A 17,334-nucleotide genomic window follows, 5' to 3' on the forward strand; every position below is an offset into this window, starting at 1 on the left:
GTTAAGGTTTTGAGTAACCCTCTTCTCATAACCTAATTTATGCCCTATTTTAATGACTTAGGAACAATCGAAGTTCTCTTTCTTATAGGAGTTTTAATTTTTGTTTTAATGGTTATGTGACCCATCACAATCTAAAGTCAACCGATCTGACCATCTTCAGATCCACTGTACTCAAGCTGAAGTGGTCTGAGTCACACAGTTGGCTTGCCAGGTTGCTAATCAGTATTGACATTGTCCCAAAACAGCTTTTAGGTATAATTCAGAGACTGTCCTTTGCAAAGGAAATGACCAGCATTTCAACAGTATGTCTTCCTGGAAGGGCAGATTCTGCTATATCTTCTTTGTCTGCACCAAAAGACTCCAGAGGAATGTGGACACATTTCATGTCCCACTTGTAGAGCAAAGCTTCAAGTGACCAGTCAGCACTGAAAAAAATAAATTATTTTTAAAAAACCAAGCTTTTCCTGTTTTGCTTTAGATATATTGTCATTATATCCTTAAACTACACACTGAATGAGTAGAGTAGTAAGGCTTGGGTTAACTTTTAATAAAATTGGGAGTAAAGCAGGATTGTTCAGGCTTACCTTCTTACCTGGTAAGTAGACCACAATTGGACCTTGGGGTTCTTCTGCATCAAAAAGTAAACTGTAGTTAAAATGTCTTCAAAGTCTGGGAAGAAAAAACTTCTTAATAGACTTTAATTCCATTGTATCTCTGACTAAATTTACTACTGAGAAGAGCAAAAAAGGTTTACCTTCTGGTTCAAAGAACACATCGGATGCAAGAATAATGTCTTGCGGTGGTAGAGCCAGAAGATCCCGAGATACATGACCCCATGTGAGTCCCACAACATGCACCTGAGGCAGGTTATTCATTTGGCAGCTTTGCCGACAGATCTCTAGACAGTGAGGCAGCTCTGAACTGTCTGACAGTGTTACTTCAGCACCGCATTTTGCAGCCATAATTCCTGGAAGGCTCACTCCAGCTCCAATCTAATGACAAGGTTAAAGGTTTTGCTTAGAACTGCAAAGAATTAATGATCTTGGCAAATGATTTCTCATTTCTTGCTTGCATTGGTCAATGTGTAAAGATAGTTTGCCATATCTATAAAACATGCCATAATTTAACACTGCTTTACTATGTGGCACTTCCTCCAGATTTGTCATGGCAGTTCTAATTGGGTCAAAGGAGTTACAGCCCATTTCAACATTTTAAAGGGCCCTCAATTCTGACAACCCTTAAACAGGGGTTTGAACTGTGAGGGTCTGTGATCTATAAGAAGCTAATTATAAAGGACACCAGCTCTCTAAAAGCTCAGTGGGTGATGTGGATACACAACCAGCCATTCAGTTGTTACTACCAATTATAAATAGCCTTCATGTGACTAAAACCTGACAGGTCTGCAACATGACTTTCTTATATTTAACGGGATTTTCCAGTTGGGTCTTGAGAGCAGTAAGGAGCTTAAACATACTAAGGAATAATACCAAGGAGTGCCTTCATAAATATTACTATTTGCATCAGTTGAAACACACGCTTCCTGTTTGAGGATGGGCATAGAGATTCCTGACCCTTACCGAATTGCTGACAATCATCACTACTTTGGGCCAGAAGTAAGCACCAAATGCCTTCATTTCAGTTACATGGTTTTGCAAAAGTTAAGAGATGTTCTTAAGCTTCTGTATTTAGTCTTTGGGTTTAAGCATAGTATTTCTGCTGTAAGCCTTCAGCAGTTGAGCCAGATGGAGTGGTGAGAAAGCATGGGATACATTTTAAGACTAAAAGGCTAGACAGTAAATATTAGTGTTTGTGGACCACATATGGTCTCTGGTGCATACTTTCTTTTTAAACACTTTTAAAAACATTTCTTAGCTCACCTGCCTCACAAGCTGGCCAGATCATCCCTAACTTAAAAAATACCTAACAAAACCCAATAACCAGCATATAGACTTAAATTGGAAAATAATCTAGGATTTTCGCAAACCTCAAGGGCACTTGTACCTCTAAGACAGCCTTTCCTGGCAGAGATCCTCTGTGAAACCACAGGTACTGGGCCAGGACCACAGCACAGGGCCAAACATACATTCCATATTGAAGATGCAGGACCTGAAAAGAATTTTTTTGTATGCCATAAATAACTCATGCTGGAAGTCAGAATATTTATACAGGGCTTCCCTGGTGGCGCAGTGGTTAAGAATCCGCCTGCCAGGGCTAGGGGACACGGGTTCGAGCCCTGGTCCAGGAAGATCCCACATGCTGTGGAGCAACTAAGCCTGTGCACCACAACTACCGAGCTTGCGTGCTGCAACTACTGAAGCCCACAAGCCTAGAGCCCGTGCTCCGCAACAAGAAGTCACCGCAATGAGAAGCCCGAGCACCGCAACAAAGAGTAGCCCCCACTTGCCGCAACTAGAGAAAGCCCGTGCGCAGCAATGAAGACCCAATGCGGCCAAAAATAAATTTGTTTTTTAAAAAAATATTTATACAGCAATTACTGAGCGCTTGGCACTGGCATCCATTACAAAAACAACAGTTCCCTCTCTCCAGTTTGCATCCTATGGTGGGGGGAGCGTCGGGGTATAAAATTGCAATACCATGTGATAGGCATTCTTCATACCTTCATTTACTCAACAAGAGTTTATCCAGGGCCTGAGTGGCTTAGTGGCTATTATAGGCTGAGGATGTAACTCTCTTGGAATATGAACTACATACACATATATTTATCTCCTACTGGGGAGAGACAAGCAACAAGTAAGCAAGTGGGTATTTTTGGTTGCAACAAGCACAATACAACAGGGTAATTAATGTGAGAGAAATGGGAGTGGGCAGTGACCACAAGGGGTCTGCTCGAGATGGGGAGAGAATGATTCAGGCAAAGGCCCTGAAGCAGGAACTGAAAAACCTCTCACTGGGCACAGAGAGCCCTGGCAGTGTGGGCCTGCAGGCTGGAGGCAGGGCTGCGCAGTACAAGCACAGGTCAGAGGCAAGGCAGAGGCCAGACTTGTGAGGTCTTGTAGGGCACGGGAAGCTTTGCTTTTATTTAAGTGCAGTGAGAAAATAACTGGAGGATTTTAAGCACAGGCATAACCTGGTAATGCTAAGGAGGAACAGTGGGGTTCTAGGATGACATCCTAGAAGAGGTTTGAGTGAGAGCTGAATCCTGCAGTTAGGAAGGTAGGCAACTTACAAAGCCTTTGGGGAGGCACTGAATGATGAGAGCATGGTATTTAGGGAGGCAAGGTAACATAGCCCAGGACTCCGGAATGAGACTGCCTGAGTTCAAACTTGAGATCTATAATTTACTAGCTGTGTGACCTCACTCAAGTTATTTAAGCTGTCTGTGCTTCAGTTTCCTCAACTGCAAAATACTATCTTCATAGAAAGGTTAGGAAGATTCGATGAAAACTACCTAGTACAAAGGAAGTATACAAAGTTAGCGATTGCTAAACTGCAAAATCGCAAGACTTTGTTTGCTAGAGCAAAGGGTGCCCCTCCTGGGGAGGTAGGAAAGGAGGCTGAAGAGGTAAAAATATCAAAGGTGAAGGAACTGAAGGTCTGAACCTAATCATTCAATACACTCAACAAAAATATTGGTGCCTAAAATATGCTAGGCATGATTAAAATGCCTGCCCTGCTGGATTTTACCAGGAGTACAATGAAGGATTTCTGACCTGAGGAGTGAGTTATGCAGATTTAGGTGTTAAAAAAAAAAAGTGTATCTGTTTTCACAAGGCCTATCTTCACCCACTCCCTAAATTTGGGAAGAAATCCAAAGGAGGTCGGGAGGGCTTTCCTGGCAGTCCAGTGGTTAAGACTCCACACTTCCACTGCAAGGGGCACGGGTTGGATCCTTGGTCGGGGAACTAAGATCCCATACACCGCGTGGCGCAGCAAAAAAAAATCCAAAGGGGTATTTCAACGTGCAGGCATTTAGAAACTGCCAGAAATGGGTTCCACTCCAGCCTTCAACTCCTTTTAAGCTGTTTCTCATATTTAAACTGCTACTGCCAATACCTACACCACCAGCTGCTGTTACACATGAAAAGATGCTCAACATCATTAATCATTAGAGAAATGCAAATCAAAACTACAATGAGGTATCACTTCACACTGGTCAGAATGGCCGTAATCAAAAAATCTACAAACAATAAATGCTGGAGAGGGTATGAACAAAAAGGAACCCTCTTGCACTGTTGGTGGGAATGTAAATTGATACAGCCACTATGGAGAACAGTATAAGGAGGTTCCTTAAAAAGGAGGTTCCTTAAGGAGGTTCCTTAAAAAACTAAAAACAGAACACTACCATATGACCCTGCAATCCCACTACTGGGCATATACATACCCTGAGAAAACCATAATTCAAAAAAAGTCACGTACCACAATGTTCATTGCAGCACTATTTACAATAGCCACGACATGGAATCAACCTAAGTGTCCATCAACAGATAAATGGATAAAGAAGATGTGGCACATATATACAATGGAATATTACTCAGCCATAAAAAGAAATGAAATTGAGTTATTTGTAGTGAGGTGGATAGACCTAGAGCCTGTCATACAGAGTGAAGTAAGTCAGAAAGAGAAAAACAAATACCTTATGCTAACACATATATATGGAATCTAAAAAGAAAAAGAAAAAGGTTCTGATGAACCTAGGGACAGGACAGGAATAAAGCCACAGATGTGGAGAATGGACTTGAGGACACGGGGAGGGGTAAGTGTAAGCTGGGACGAAGTGAGAGAATAGCATTGTCATATATACACTACCAAATGTAAAATAGCTAGTGGTAAGCAGCCGCATAGCACACGAAGGTCAGCTCTGTGCTTTGCGACCACCTAGAGGAGTGGGAAAAGGAGGGTGGGAGGGAGACGCAAGAGGGAGGGGATATGGGGATATACGTATGCACATAGCTGATTCACTTTGTTATACAGCAGAAGCTAACACAACATTGTAAAGCAAGTAAACTCCAACAAAGATGTTTTAAAAAATGAAACACTGCAATGTGAAAGTGCTTTGAAAAACTGGAGGTATATAAAATATAATTGCTCTTGAGAGAGTTCGGGGTCAGCCATGAGCTGAAAGGAAGCAATGCCAGCCTGAGAAACTTTATTTGGTTAGTGAGGGTTGGAAATCCCTTCCCCCCGCCCCCAGAAACTGAATTAAGAAGCCCTTCAACAAGATGAAAAAAATATTAGGTGTCAAGAATGCCACTTTTCTGGCAAGAAATATTAGGTATGGAAAGGTCTCCTTCCTAGCAGGGTCTTCAAATTTCTTACTGAAGGACATTTAATCTGCCAAACAGCTTCGTACCAAACCGTTTCGCTCTGTGGTCCAGCCTAAGGCGGGAAGCCGCGGACCCCCCTCCCTATAGCCCCTGGTCGGCCGAGAACCGCTCCAGCCCCAATGCGCTTCCCGGCGGGTGCCTCCGCACGCACCTGCGGGACGCGGACCTCCAGCACGGCCCCCTCAGCTCCCAGGCCCGGCTCCTCCGAGAACCGAAAACGCTTGGCCCGGACCACATGCCCTCGGAGACCACGCTCGGTCGGAGGGGAGTCGGTGGCCCCCCGGCAGGCCGGGAGCAGGGGAGGGCGCCGGGTCGCCAGGCTGCCAAGCTGCACGCGCGGGAGCTCTCAGACCGGCTCGGGCCGTCTCCCCGGCGCCACGTCGGGTCGCTACTACCCGACGGCAAAAGGGGGTAAGCACCCCTCGGGCGACGAAATGGCCACGAGGCGAGAACAGACCCGAAACCCGGCCAACGAGACACAGAAGACAGGACTCCCCAACTCTGAGGTTGGCGGAAGTCAGCCACGAAAGAACTGCTGGCCGCCGGAAGTGACGCGAACCGCAAGGTGGTGCGGGAGAGGCGGGGCCGCAGCAAGGTGGTGCCTCGAGCGTCTTGACCTTCCCAACATGGCGGAGACCCGGCGTGTGTGAGGGCGGACCCCAGAGGCTCGGAGGCCAATGGCTTATCGCAAGAGGCCGTAGCGGGCGGGGAAGACGGCCGACGCAGGCCCAACCCGAGGCTCGGGAGGTGGTTAGGGAGTGAATTTTCTGGAAGGCGACTTTAAAGGCGCCGGGCTGGAGCGAAGGACGTTTTGGTGCTGCCGCCGCCGCCCGGGTCGGGGAGGGGACGCACTGGTGGCAGGAAGCGAGCTGCGCCAGGGTCGTCGCGGAACCAGCTGGTGACCCTGCAGGATGAACCACAAGAGCAAGAAGCGGATCCGCGAGGCCAAGCGGAGTGCGCGGCCGGAGCTGAAGGACTCGCTGGACTGGATCCGGCACAACTACTACGAGAGCTTCTCGCTGAACCCGGCGGCCGTGGCGGTGAGCGGGCCGCGATCGCGGGCCGGGCGGGGCACGGGCATCCCCGGGAGCTGCGCACCTCTACCGGGGCCGGGGTCCGCGACCAGCATGGCCCCTGGAGTTACGATGGGCTCGCCCGCACCCCGCGGAGGTCGAGGTCATCGGGGCCCGGATCCCAGGGTGGGCCTCCTTCTATGCGCCGCAAACGCGCCTGCCGAGGCAGCTGGAGTCCCACGCCCCTGACGCCCTTCACGAGGCCTGTCACCCCTGCATCCCTTTAGGCGGCGGGGCCCTAGGGACCCCGGCTGTCAAAAGCCACGAGTGGAAGACGCGAAGCCCCCCTTCCCTGATGCGGTGGCGCTCGGTGCGCAGTGCCCGAACACACGCAGGTCCTTTTCCCTCCCTAAGAGGAGCCGGAAATAGAATCTGGCTCCTTGGGTATGTGATTGCTAACTGGCCTTGGGGGACACCCTTAACTGCCGCCGGACTTTTTTTTTTTTTCTTTAATGCGATAGGTCTTTTCTGATTCCCTCAGGACAATGTGGAAAGGGCAGACGCCTTACAGTTGTCGGTGGGTGAATTTGTGGAACGTTACGAAAGACCGTACAAGCCCGTGGTTCTGCTGAATGCCCAAGAGGGCTGGTCCGCGCAGGAGAAATGGACTCTGGAGCGCCTCAAAAGGAAATACCGGAACCAGAAATTCAAGTGTGGTGAGGATAACGACGGCTATTCCGTGAAGATGAAGATGAAATACTACATCGAGTACATGGAGAGCACCCGAGATGACAGCCCCCTTTACATCTTTGACAGCAGCTATGGGGAACACCCCAAAAGAAGGAAACTTTTGGAAGACTACAAGGTGCCCAAGTTCTTCACCGATGACCTTTTCCAGTATGCGGGGGAGAAGCGCAGGCCCCCTTACAGGTAAATACTGGGCAGTGGTGTGGTTATAATCTTGTCTACAGCAGCAGGAGCAGCTGAGCTCAGTCAGCTAATCTGTTTCCAAAACAGTGAGTGGTTCTCTTTGGCTGCACTTGGGACTTACTTAGAGGGCTTCTGGTGTCTGCCCAGGGCCTCCTGCCTGGGCATCAGGATTTCTGAAAGCTCCCCAGGTGATTCAAACGTGCAACCAAAGTTGAACCAGTGATCTCTAAGGGATGTTTTAATAGTTCAAGTCCAGCAGTAAGACATGTTGGTGATTTTTCCTTTTTCTGTTAGGGGTCAGTCCATGCACAATTTCCTCAGCGTTTCTGCGTACCAGAATGTGTGTAGTCTTTGAAATAATGATAACATGTTGGTGTAAAATTAAAGCTTCTTTTGTGGTGTGTACGTGTGGTCAAATTGCACTTCATATCTTGGATGTTTCCATCCTTTAGGTGGTTTGTGATGGGGCCACCACGCTCTGGAACCGGAATTCACATCGACCCCCTGGGAACCAGTGCCTGGAATGCCTTAGTCCAGGGCCACAAGCGCTGGTGCCTGTTCCCTACCAGCACCCCCAGGGAACTCATCAAGGTGACCCGAGAAGAAGGAGGGAACCAGCAAGATGAAGCTATTACTTGGTTTAATATCATCTATCCCCGGACACAGCTTCCAACCTGGCCACCCGAATTCAAACCCCTGGAAATCTTACAAAAACCAGGAGAGACTGTCTTTGTACCAGGTACAGATGAACTGAAAGTATATTCTTTGAATTCAGTAATTTGTAATTTTGGAACACAACTATATAGGGAGAGTCAAAGAAATCCCTCTGCACACTGGCTCTGGGTGAACTGACTGGTTCCCGCCTCTGACCGTGATGTGTTGCTGTGTGGTCACATGCTCAGGGGGGCTGCTGTCCACGTTTCTTGTAACCTGAATGTATAATGACTGTTGATAAACGTCCTGTATGTAGAGAGCCTATTCATTTTTATTCCTAGTAGATACTTAGTGTCTTTGTTTATTGAATACGTTCAGTGACTTGTGCTTAATTTCTATAAATGGGGTTTTTGATCAGTGTAGCGCTGGGTGGATTGAGTCAGGAAAGAGTGACTTAGGAGCCAAGAGGCAGGAAATCCTACACCTGAAAACTACACTTTGTTTTGATAGGTTGAGTGTGGGAAGTAAGGGTGTTCAAGATGGGCATCTCCATCTAGAAACTGAAGAACTTGCTCCCTTTACAGTTCTGGTCACAGCTTTGGATTAACAGGGCTTGACACGTTTACTCTGTAAAAGGGCCAGAGAACAGATATTTTAGGCACTGCAGGCTGGGTAGTCTCTGTTGTAACTGCTCAGCTCCGCCCAAGTGGCAGGAAAGCAGCCACGTACAATCCATACACGAACAGGTGCAGCCACGCTCCAGGAAAACTTTACCCAAACAGGTCATTGGTGAGCGCTGCCCTCAGGAGGAGCATTTACCGCTCTGGGTCCTGTGTCTCTCAAGCTGTCCCTTGTGGACAGGAATCCCCAGGTTCTGAAGTTTGTGTTGTTTGTTATGTGAAGTTTACGTCATGGCGCGATCGCGTGTAGAACCAATCCTGTTTAACTGTTTACTTGTTGGATTTCAGGAGGCTGGTGGCACGTCGTCCTCAACCTTGACACCACCATTGCCATTACCCAGAATTTTGCCAGCAGCACCAACTTCCCTGTTGTCTGGCACAAGACGGTAAGAGGGAGGCCAAAGTTATCGAGGAAATGGTATAGGTGAGAGACTTTTTTTTTTCTTATTTTTGCTTTGTTCCAACTTCTACCCCAGAGATAAAATGGAAAGAGTCCACTGGGGTCTTAACATGTGCTGATTTTAGACGGGCCTGGGAGAAGCCGGGGCCGCAAAACCTCACGGGGAGAGGAGAGTGGGTCCAAGGTCAGGGCTAGTTCTCAGGGTATTTGCCAGCCTTGAGGTGACAGGGTAAGACTGCATGTTTGATTGAAGCCACTCGGTCAAAACATGGTCACAATTGGGATTGTTCCTCATTTTCTGTTTTGTTTTTGGTTTGGTTTGGTTTGGTTTCCCAAAGCTAGCACCAGCAAAGGAAGCCGTTTTGTTTGGGTTTTATTTTGGTTATTTCTTTTTCTTACCGCAAAGCATTATTCCCATTTAAACTTATGACCTTCAGTTCTTGTGAGCGAGGTGACTGCCCTGGAGACTTAGCTCCTCTGTTTATCCACAGAACAGATACAGCACGGGCAGCGGCAGTGCAAGCCACCCCCAGCCACCCCGTGCCACTGTGTCCCAACCCTGACCTGGAGGGACCAGCTCTCGGGGTAAGAGAGGGATTCTGGCTTGTTCAGTGCTCAACCTCCCTGCTGAGAGGGCCAGCAAGGGTGGTGGCTTTGTTCTCCCCAGACTCTCGGGCATCTGAGGCCCACTGACTCTGTCCCGCAGGCCGCCGCGTGCTGCCGTTTGGTCACGCTGAAGGCCGTCCTGAACAGCAGGTCTTTTGTCCCTGGCTGCAGTGGCCGCCAGAATAGGTTCCAAGGGGAGGGCTGCCTGCTGCCCCGACAGTCCCGTTCAGCTTCAGCTTCCAGCGAGGGGGGACCCTCTCTGTTGCTTGATACTTCTTGTCTCTTACAAACCAATGTAACCAAGCCCAGCTCCCATCATTAAGTACTGTGCTGTGGAAAGGAGAGGTTAACAAACAACAGCTAGGAAAGGTTCAGGAAAAACGACGAGCGAGAGAGATTGTTTCTCCCGAGGGGAAAACTAAGACTAACTCGAGGAAGACTTGCCTCACGTCTCAGCAGCACGTCTGTCTCGTCTGCACAGCGGGTAGCGAGTTGTGTGTGGCTAGTTTTCCTTTCAGGAAAGCCTGAGCAGCATGGGGGGTTTCGTCCCCAGCCTGTGGATCCGCGTGTCCTCAGCATCGTACAGGCGCGTCTAGGAGAGACAGGGCTCAGCTCTGAGTCTGGGGTACTGCGTGTGGGCGTCGCTGCCTGTCCCAGCACTGAGGACCCGGGTCTTGTCTCTCAGGATCTTGAGGCAGGAGCACCCTGAGTTGGCGGTGCTGGCTGACTCCGTCGACCTGCAGGAGTCCACGGGGATCGCCTCCGACAGCTCCAGCGACTCGTCCAGCTCCTCCAGCTCCAGCTCGTCCGACTCGGACTCAGAGGTGAGTCCGTGCTCGCGGCCCGGGCCTCCGGGGCTGGTCGCCCTGAAAACCAGCTGTGACCTTCCCACCTCCTACCCGGGAGGGAGGACGCTGGGAACGTGTTTCGCTTTCTTCCAAGAACTGCAGCTGCCCACGTTCTCGCCGTGGGGTGAATTTTGCCCATTTTACAGCTGTGCACATACTAGTGAATCATTACAATCATCTCTAGAGGTGAGAGGAGTGTCTGGGGATTCTGTAAATGACCCGGGACCACACAGCTAGCGGACACTGGTGTCGGGATTCCACCTCCAAGAATTCTCCAAACTCAAAGCCCACGTTAGGAATCTCCCCCGTGGATAGTAAATTATAAGCCTAGAAACTCAGCAAATTCAGTCACCTTGTTTAAGCTAACACAACACTGGTAAGAGCATCGGTGCTTTTAGCAGATGAAATGCTTGTCTCATGACTGTGTGATCCACTGATCCTGCCTCCTCTTTGGAGGAGGCCGTGTGTTTTATGAGTGTTAAGTGCTGTGCAGTGAAATTCCACGATGCCATCGCAAAGTGCTGGCTCTCACACAGTCTTAGAGGTGGATCTTGATTTCAAACAAACACCCCTTCTGTTAGAGAACACTGGAGGGACCCTTGGGGTCTGAGGAGACGGACATCCCGACTGTGTCCTAAATGGCCCTTTTGCCTCAGGGAGGCGTGGACAGTATCGTGCTGTCTCCTGAGGGCCGAGGTTCGTTTAGCGAAGAACTGGGCTGTATCCGACCGAACCCCTGTTTTTCTCCTCCCGTGTCCAGTGCGAGTCCGGCTCTGAAGGCGAGGGGACGATGCACCGCAGGAAGAAGAGGAGGACGTGCAGCGCAGTGGGAAACGGGGACACCACCTCCCAGGACGACTGTGTGAGCAAAGAGCGCAGCTCCTCCAGGTGACCGCGCGTGGCTGTCGTCTGTGTGCAAGGACGTGCCTGCAGCCTGCGGCAGGGCCCTGGGGGGCAGCCTTGTGGATCCTGCAGACCTGGGAGGGCCAGCGAAAGCCAGGGAATGAGGATGCTCTGGGGGTGGGAGTCCCGCCACTTAGCATTTGCTACAGTAGCTTTTTTCTCCGCTACCCGTGCAAGTGAACGTGGCTTGTTTTATGCATAAGGGCGAGAATCTACGTGGATGGTGCCAAGGGAACCCTTTACATTATTTAATAATAAAAGTTAAATTCATTTTATATCTTGGGAACTTTTTTCCTGGAGAATACCAGAGTATCCCCTTGTTGCTTTTCTTGTCATGATCTTGGGAGAAGATAGTGTTTCCGCTGGTGGGTGCCCTTGATGGGGAAGTGATAGTTACCGCAGTAAAGGAAGAGAATGCTGAGAAATTACCCCATATCTTCTGAGGAGCCTGAGGCGTGGCCTCCTGCTTTTTCTCCCAGTTTGCCACTGCTGCTTTGAGTGCTTGCAGATTCCTTATAAAATCTTAATCATGTCTCCAATGGGTTTTGGTTTTTGTTTTAAACCCTATAGGATCTAAATAAATTAAAACTTGAGATAAAAATCCATAAGCTAATCTTTTTGCAAGCACCTGCTCTGGTGCTGGGCACACAACAGGCTCCCACTGAAGCTTGGTGACTCTGCGCACATCCAGGGTCTTTAAGCCCCAGAACGCTGTTGTCCATGTGCTGCTAGTTGAAGTGTCAACTATAGATAGCATTAAGAGGTGAGGTTTTGGACTTCCCTGGCGGTCCAGTGGTTAAGACTCCGAGCTTCCAATGCAGGGGGCACGAGTTCGATCCCTGGTTGGGGAACTTCCACATGCCGCCCGACAAGGCCCACCAAAAAAAAAAAAAAGACGTGAGGTTTCAAGGAAGATAGTGAAATACTGAAGCCTGTGGGATTCTGTCTAAAGTCCCTGACTGCTGCAGCTGACATTCCTGTTATGTTCTTTGTATCTCCAGGCAGCCTAGCGCTTGCTTAAATGTGATGAACAGGACCTACGTTCCTTTCTGTCGTCTTTTCCTCATTCTCTGGGGTCTGGCTGGAATTCCGTGGGGGAAATTCGGGTGTCTTAATCAAGTGGATTTATCAGACTAGATGGTGCATTTCTCAACCCGAGTTGTCCTTTTCCCAGGCATACTTAGATTTCTCTTCTTGCTTTTTTAAGTTTTTTCTATATTGTAGACTTATATCTGCCCTTGGGGTGTGACTTTGTAAGAAAAGTTTTTAGAGAAAGCCCTGCCATTACATCAACCTGGGGTCCTGGGGGTCCTGCTTTTAACGTATCCTTCCAGCTTTGCCGCAGCTGTGCTGTCTACATGCTGATTACAGGCAGTTGTACTTTCCTTGGCAGGATTAGGGACACTTGTGGAGGCCGTGCTCACCCCTGAGCAGAAGCTCTCCCCTGAAGTGGCTCCCACGTGAGCTGTTGGCGGCCACCCAACTCAGTTTTCCTGTCTTCTGCTCCTACCTTCTCCTTTGTCTTCTTTGAATTTGGATAATCCTCTCTGGCCCAAGCTCCCGTCTCCGGTCAAATGCTGTTTTTTTCTGCTTACTGAAACTAGATTGTCAAGAAGTTAAAAAACTCTGCATGCTTAGTGAAGCACCGAAGGCCTCCGTGATGTCGCGTGAGAAGGTGCTGTGCTTCTCCTTTAAAACCAAGCTGGTCGACTGCAAGGCTGGAGGGTTGTGATCCTTTGAATGCCTTGTTGCATCTGTTGCCTCGCTGGTGTTGGTGAGGAACTCCCGCCGTCCACGTGGCCGGCTGCACGCAAGCGGAGACGCCGAGAGTGGTGAGCGGTGAGTTCTGTGTGAAGCGATTACGTGTAAGAAGGACCACGAGTGTGCCGCCTTCCTGTGTGCCGTCATCCGTCCAGAAACGCATTCGGTGGCAGTAACCCGGCCACTCACCACTGCCTAGTGCTATCTTAGGATTCGTTACTTTTTCTCCACAATGAGAGAGGCTGTTAGAGTCCAGGGATAATTTTGTCATCACAGAACTTAAATTATAAACAGGGCCAAGTTCTTGAAAGATTTGTCGCCATCATTCCCGCCACGTGATCCATAAGTCAGAAGCTCTCACTCTGTAAGAGGGTTCATGATAGTGTCCCCACTTCTTGGACCTGCAGACATAAGGTGGGGATCGTGTTACGTGCTGGGAATAAATGCAGAGGCGGTGCCTCTGGCCTTTGGGAGCTGTTTAGGCTTCTAACTAACTCTGGTAGGGACTGCCCAGCGGGTTCCATCTCCTGCCCTGTCAGTTCACCTGCTCGCCTTCATCTGTCCCTAAATTCACCCTAAGAGGGGGTTGTTGTTTCACAGGGCGTGCCCCTGTGAAAAGCATTTTCTGGGCTGGAATGAGGAAGGGAAGGGCTCGGGTAGCTTGGGGCCGAGGAGCTTCACTGGTGCAGAGGTGTGTGGGCAGGTGGCTGGAGCTGTGTGGTGTTGTCTCTCAAAAGCCTCCCTTCAAGCGGGTGTGATCAGGGAACTCCTGGTCGCTTCTTCGCCACATGTTCCACATTTGATAGACCAGTTATCACTTCCTGACTCTCTGGGTTGGTCGTGTGGCTTTTACTCTAGAAGGCTGGTCCCCTATTTTGTCTTCGTCGTTTTCTGCATTCTGAAATGCCAACCAAAACACGCGTCTGGGTTGGATGGGACGTCTGCTCACTTCCTAACATCGCTCTACCTGCCACTCCCCCTCCCTGGCCCTCTGGCTCCAGTGTCTGTGGTTGTGAGCAGATCCAAACCCTGAGAGATTTTATTCATATTTGAATGGCATTCCTCCTCGTTTTTAAAAAACTTTTCTTGACATCTTCAAAATGCTTTTTTCCTTTTCCCAGTGTTGCTACCGGGCTGTCACACTCACTCCCTTTCCTCTAAAATCCATACCAACTGCGCCTCCCTCCACTTCGGTTTAAAGGATGAAACCACCAAACAGGCTTCTTGCCACCAGGGGGCGTGGTGGGATGCATTTGCAGCAGCAGGGATGGTAAAGTGGAAGTTTGGTTTGAGAGACTAGCCACCCAGTTTTACTTCCCCAGATGCCAAAAGTGATTCCTGTTTGAAAAACAATACCCAGATATAAGGGATCCAGCCCGTCTGACAGGCCCGCAGTCACCTCTCCTGAAAGTGCCTGGGTAGCACGGATTACATTTGGGTCTCGCCGCCCCACACGAATGACTGTGGGACACTCTTTCGTTGTCTTAGCCAGGCCAGAGATTCAGAAGCCCCCCTTTTACTGTCACGGTGGGCCAGGCAAACACACCACCGTGGAAGCAAAGCAGGGCTGAGGTGGGGAAACAGAAAGCAGTGGAGTGTGGCTGGGTGATCACCGTGAGGTAGGAAGCAGGAACCAAGGGTCCATCTGTTCTAAAGTTAACCTTTTCTACCCACCTGGCGTGAGCTACTCCTTTGAGTGGTGTCAAGGATAGTAAGGAGAAAGATACAACATTAAACTCTTTTTAGAGATTATTTTCTGAGACGACAGCAGATCTTAAAACCGACAAGCTGTGTCCTGGAAGAAAGGATCCGGACTAATAACTACTGTAGAGGAGGAGTGGGGTGGGCGAGACAAGAGCGGGGGACCCAGGACATCAGGAGGCCTCTGGGTCTTTGGGGATGAGGGAGGTGCCAAAGGCTTTACCATCAGCCCAAGGTGGTCAGTGCTGCACACAGGGGCCTCTGGGGTCAGTAGTGCTGTTGAGGGTGATGCCTTTGAGGGGAGAGCCACCAAAAGCAGGGACATTATTCACGTTTTGCTCTCGCTTGCAGATGCCCATTTGTTAATTATTAAAACAGTCAACAACTGTTTCAGCACCAGGCACTGTTCTAGGTGCTGTAGACGCCACAGTGATAAACGCAGCTCCCTGACCTCGTGGAGCTTCACAGACAGTGAAGTTGGCTGTTGTTCACAAGGGCCACGGGTCAGAGAGGGTAGAGCCGTGCACGTCCATCTCCGTGACCAGAAAAGCAAGTTCAGTCCTTACTAAATGCAAGTTTATGAGATCTTCATAAAAGAACATAATTATAATTATAGCTGTATTTTTAACTTAGGACGCAGCTTCTTTGTGAATCAGCTAAAGGTATTTAAACAAAGGATCAGCAAGAAGGTTGCTGGTGCGAGTGCTTCACACATTTATTAGAGTTTCCGCCTTGATAGGCGTTAGGACTCCAGAAAAGAGTGTGGGGTGGAACCGGGGTTTTGCAGTAAATGTTGTAGAAACCACTGTCTAGGAAGTAGGCGTATAAGCATGCAGCTGTAGGTTTCTTGAACTGTATGTAGCATTTCCACAAATAAGTCGTTCCTGCTGTGTACTGGGTCCCGCTGATGGTTCCATGTGGAGTCTGGTTTCTCCTCATACTCCACCCCTCCCCGGCTTCTGTCGTGATGTTACACGGATGTTACATTGTATGCAGCAAAACTGCAGAGGTGGCTTTCAACTTTGTCTCATGATTCAAGTTCAAAAACTTGGAGCACCTGGCCCCATCCTCTGCTCTCCCGGGAGCAGGAGAACTGGCCCCACCTGCCTGCTGTCTCCGCGGGGACTGGACACTACAGAGGAACTGGGACTGTCTGCTGAGAGCCTGGTGCCTCCTCCGGGGTCACGTAGAGCACCCTGAGCGCCTCCTAGTTCTGCTTGGGTCTTACCCGTGGGGTCCGCCACCAAATGCCGGTGGGGCCGCAACTGGATTGGCATTTTTAACTTTTCACTGGGATGAAACTTGTTCATCATTTTAAATAAAGCAACTTGATTTGGGGTTGGGTTGTTCGCATTGTCTTGTCCTTGTTTTCATTCTTAGTCATCTGAAAGTCAATAAAGTGTACTGAGTTTGTCTGCACGATAGGACCTCTTAGATATACACTTGATCTTGAACAACTCAGGGTTTAGGGGTAACAACCCTCCCTACACACAGTGGAAAATTCAAGAAAAACATATAGTCAGCCCTCTGTATCTGTGGTTCTGGTTTCTGCAGCCAGCCTCAGATTGTGTAGTACCACAGTACGCGTTTATTGAAAATAACCCGCATCTAAGTGGACCCATGCACTTCAAACCCATGTTGTTCAAGGGTCAACTGTATATTTTAAAACAAGGTGGACAGGTGACAAAAATAAGGCCCAAACACTTTGGCTGAAAGTGCCCCCTGGTCAAAAGCCAGTAGCCAAGAGATAAACCTCGCTCCACATTTTATAGCTGTGGGGCATTTTTCATCAACTGCGACTAAAATTCCTTTTGCATGTCCCCCCAGTACTATGTGATGCAGCAGGATTAAGCTCACCCTGTGTGGCGCAGCCAAAGAAAAAAGAAGCAATAAGCAGTTCTTCAAAAAAAAAAAGAAGAGGCACTCACTCCTTCCAGCATCTTGGCTTACATCAGATATCACTGTACGTTTTCTAAAAACGTATTAAATGCATCCTAAACAAAAACCGGAACCCTGGTTTTTCAATATTAGGCCTGTGTTTGGCATGATACCTTACAAACTTTGTCCACCCCTTGTTTTTTAAAAATAACTAGAGCAGGGTTTGGGAGTGGTAGGAAATGAAGTTTTCAGTTACAGTGCATTTGTCTCCAGCATACACTGTTCAGTGACAGAGCCCTGGAAGGGTCTGGAGAAACAAAAACAGTAGGCTGCTTTTCCCTCATTCCACCCTCCTACATTCCAGAGTTATGAGAAGAAGAAAGACAGTAGGGGAAATAGAGTTGGCCCACGGCACCTGGTGCTGAATTCCTGAAGCCCGTCTTTGGGGGCAGCCTCCATACCCTGAGGCCTGTGTGGAAGGCCGCTGGGTCCAGACCGGGAAGGGGCCTTCACCGGCCAGCACCTGGAAACGTCCTCTTTGTGAAAACGTATCAAAGCAACCCCAAGGAGTAAAAGCAGCTGGTGACGTGTCTATAAAGTGGCTAAAAGTAAGCAGAGTTGGTGTTTTCATTGTCTTACAGGCAGTCCAGAGCTACCGTCTAGTGAACCCTCCTG

General features: G+C 49.0%; 2 protein-coding genes across 8 annotated transcripts; one reads left to right on the forward strand and one right to left on the reverse strand.

Moving 5' to 3' along the window:
• Nucleotides 1-78: 78 nt before the first annotated feature.
• On the reverse strand, nucleotides 79-5,812 carry METTL23 (methyltransferase 23, arginine). Of its 3 annotated transcripts, none has more exons than XM_079904595.1 (5): nucleotides 5,437-5,812; nucleotides 2,019-2,106; nucleotides 755-992; nucleotides 585-669; nucleotides 79-425 (listed from the first exon to the last, which is right to left on the reverse strand). In XM_079904595.1, exons 1-5 carry the CDS (start codon nucleotides 5,520-5,522, stop codon nucleotides 260-262), a joined length of 663 nt encoding a protein of 220 aa, XP_079760721.1. In that variant the 5' UTR covers nucleotides 5,523-5,812; the 3' UTR covers nucleotides 79-259. The 3 variants fall into 3 exon arrangements, with proteins under 3 accessions (XP_079760721.1, XP_079760719.1, XP_079760720.1); XM_079904593.1 differs by having other exon boundaries at nucleotides 2,002-2,106; XM_079904594.1 differs by lacking the exon at nucleotides 5,437-5,812 and having other exon boundaries at nucleotides 2,002-2,249.
• Nucleotides 5,813-5,940: 128 nt separating this feature from the next.
• Nucleotides 5,941-16,120, forward strand: JMJD6 (jumonji domain containing 6, arginine demethylase and lysine hydroxylase). 5 transcript variants are annotated; one of them, XR_013825055.1, is made up of 7 exons: nucleotides 5,941-6,325; nucleotides 6,840-7,228; nucleotides 7,681-7,967; nucleotides 8,851-8,986; nucleotides 9,454-9,547; nucleotides 10,254-10,392; nucleotides 11,177-11,187. XR_013825055.1 is itself a non-coding variant. In XM_079904696.1 (7 exons), the coding sequence occupies exons 1-7, from the start codon at nucleotides 6,197-6,199 to the stop codon at nucleotides 12,937-12,939; spliced, it is 1,224 nt and encodes a 407-aa protein (XP_079760822.1). In that variant the 5' UTR covers nucleotides 5,941-6,196; the 3' UTR covers nucleotides 12,940-16,120. The 5 variants fall into 5 exon arrangements, 4 of the variants coding, with proteins under 4 accessions (XP_079760822.1, XP_079760821.1, XP_079760824.1 ...); XM_079904696.1 differs by lacking the exon at nucleotides 9,454-9,547 and adding an exon at nucleotides 12,924-16,120 and having other exon boundaries at nucleotides 11,177-11,304; XM_079904695.1 differs by lacking the exon at nucleotides 9,454-9,547 and adding an exon at nucleotides 12,713-12,764 and having other exon boundaries at nucleotides 11,177-11,304.
• The last annotated feature ends 1,214 nt before the right edge of the window (nucleotides 16,121-17,334 follow it).

The sequence above is a fragment of the Stenella coeruleoalba genome (genome assembly GCF_951394435.1).
Source record: "Stenella coeruleoalba genome assembly, chromosome: 19".
Classification (NCBI taxonomy): domain Eukaryota; kingdom Metazoa; phylum Chordata; class Mammalia; order Artiodactyla; family Delphinidae; genus Stenella; species Stenella coeruleoalba.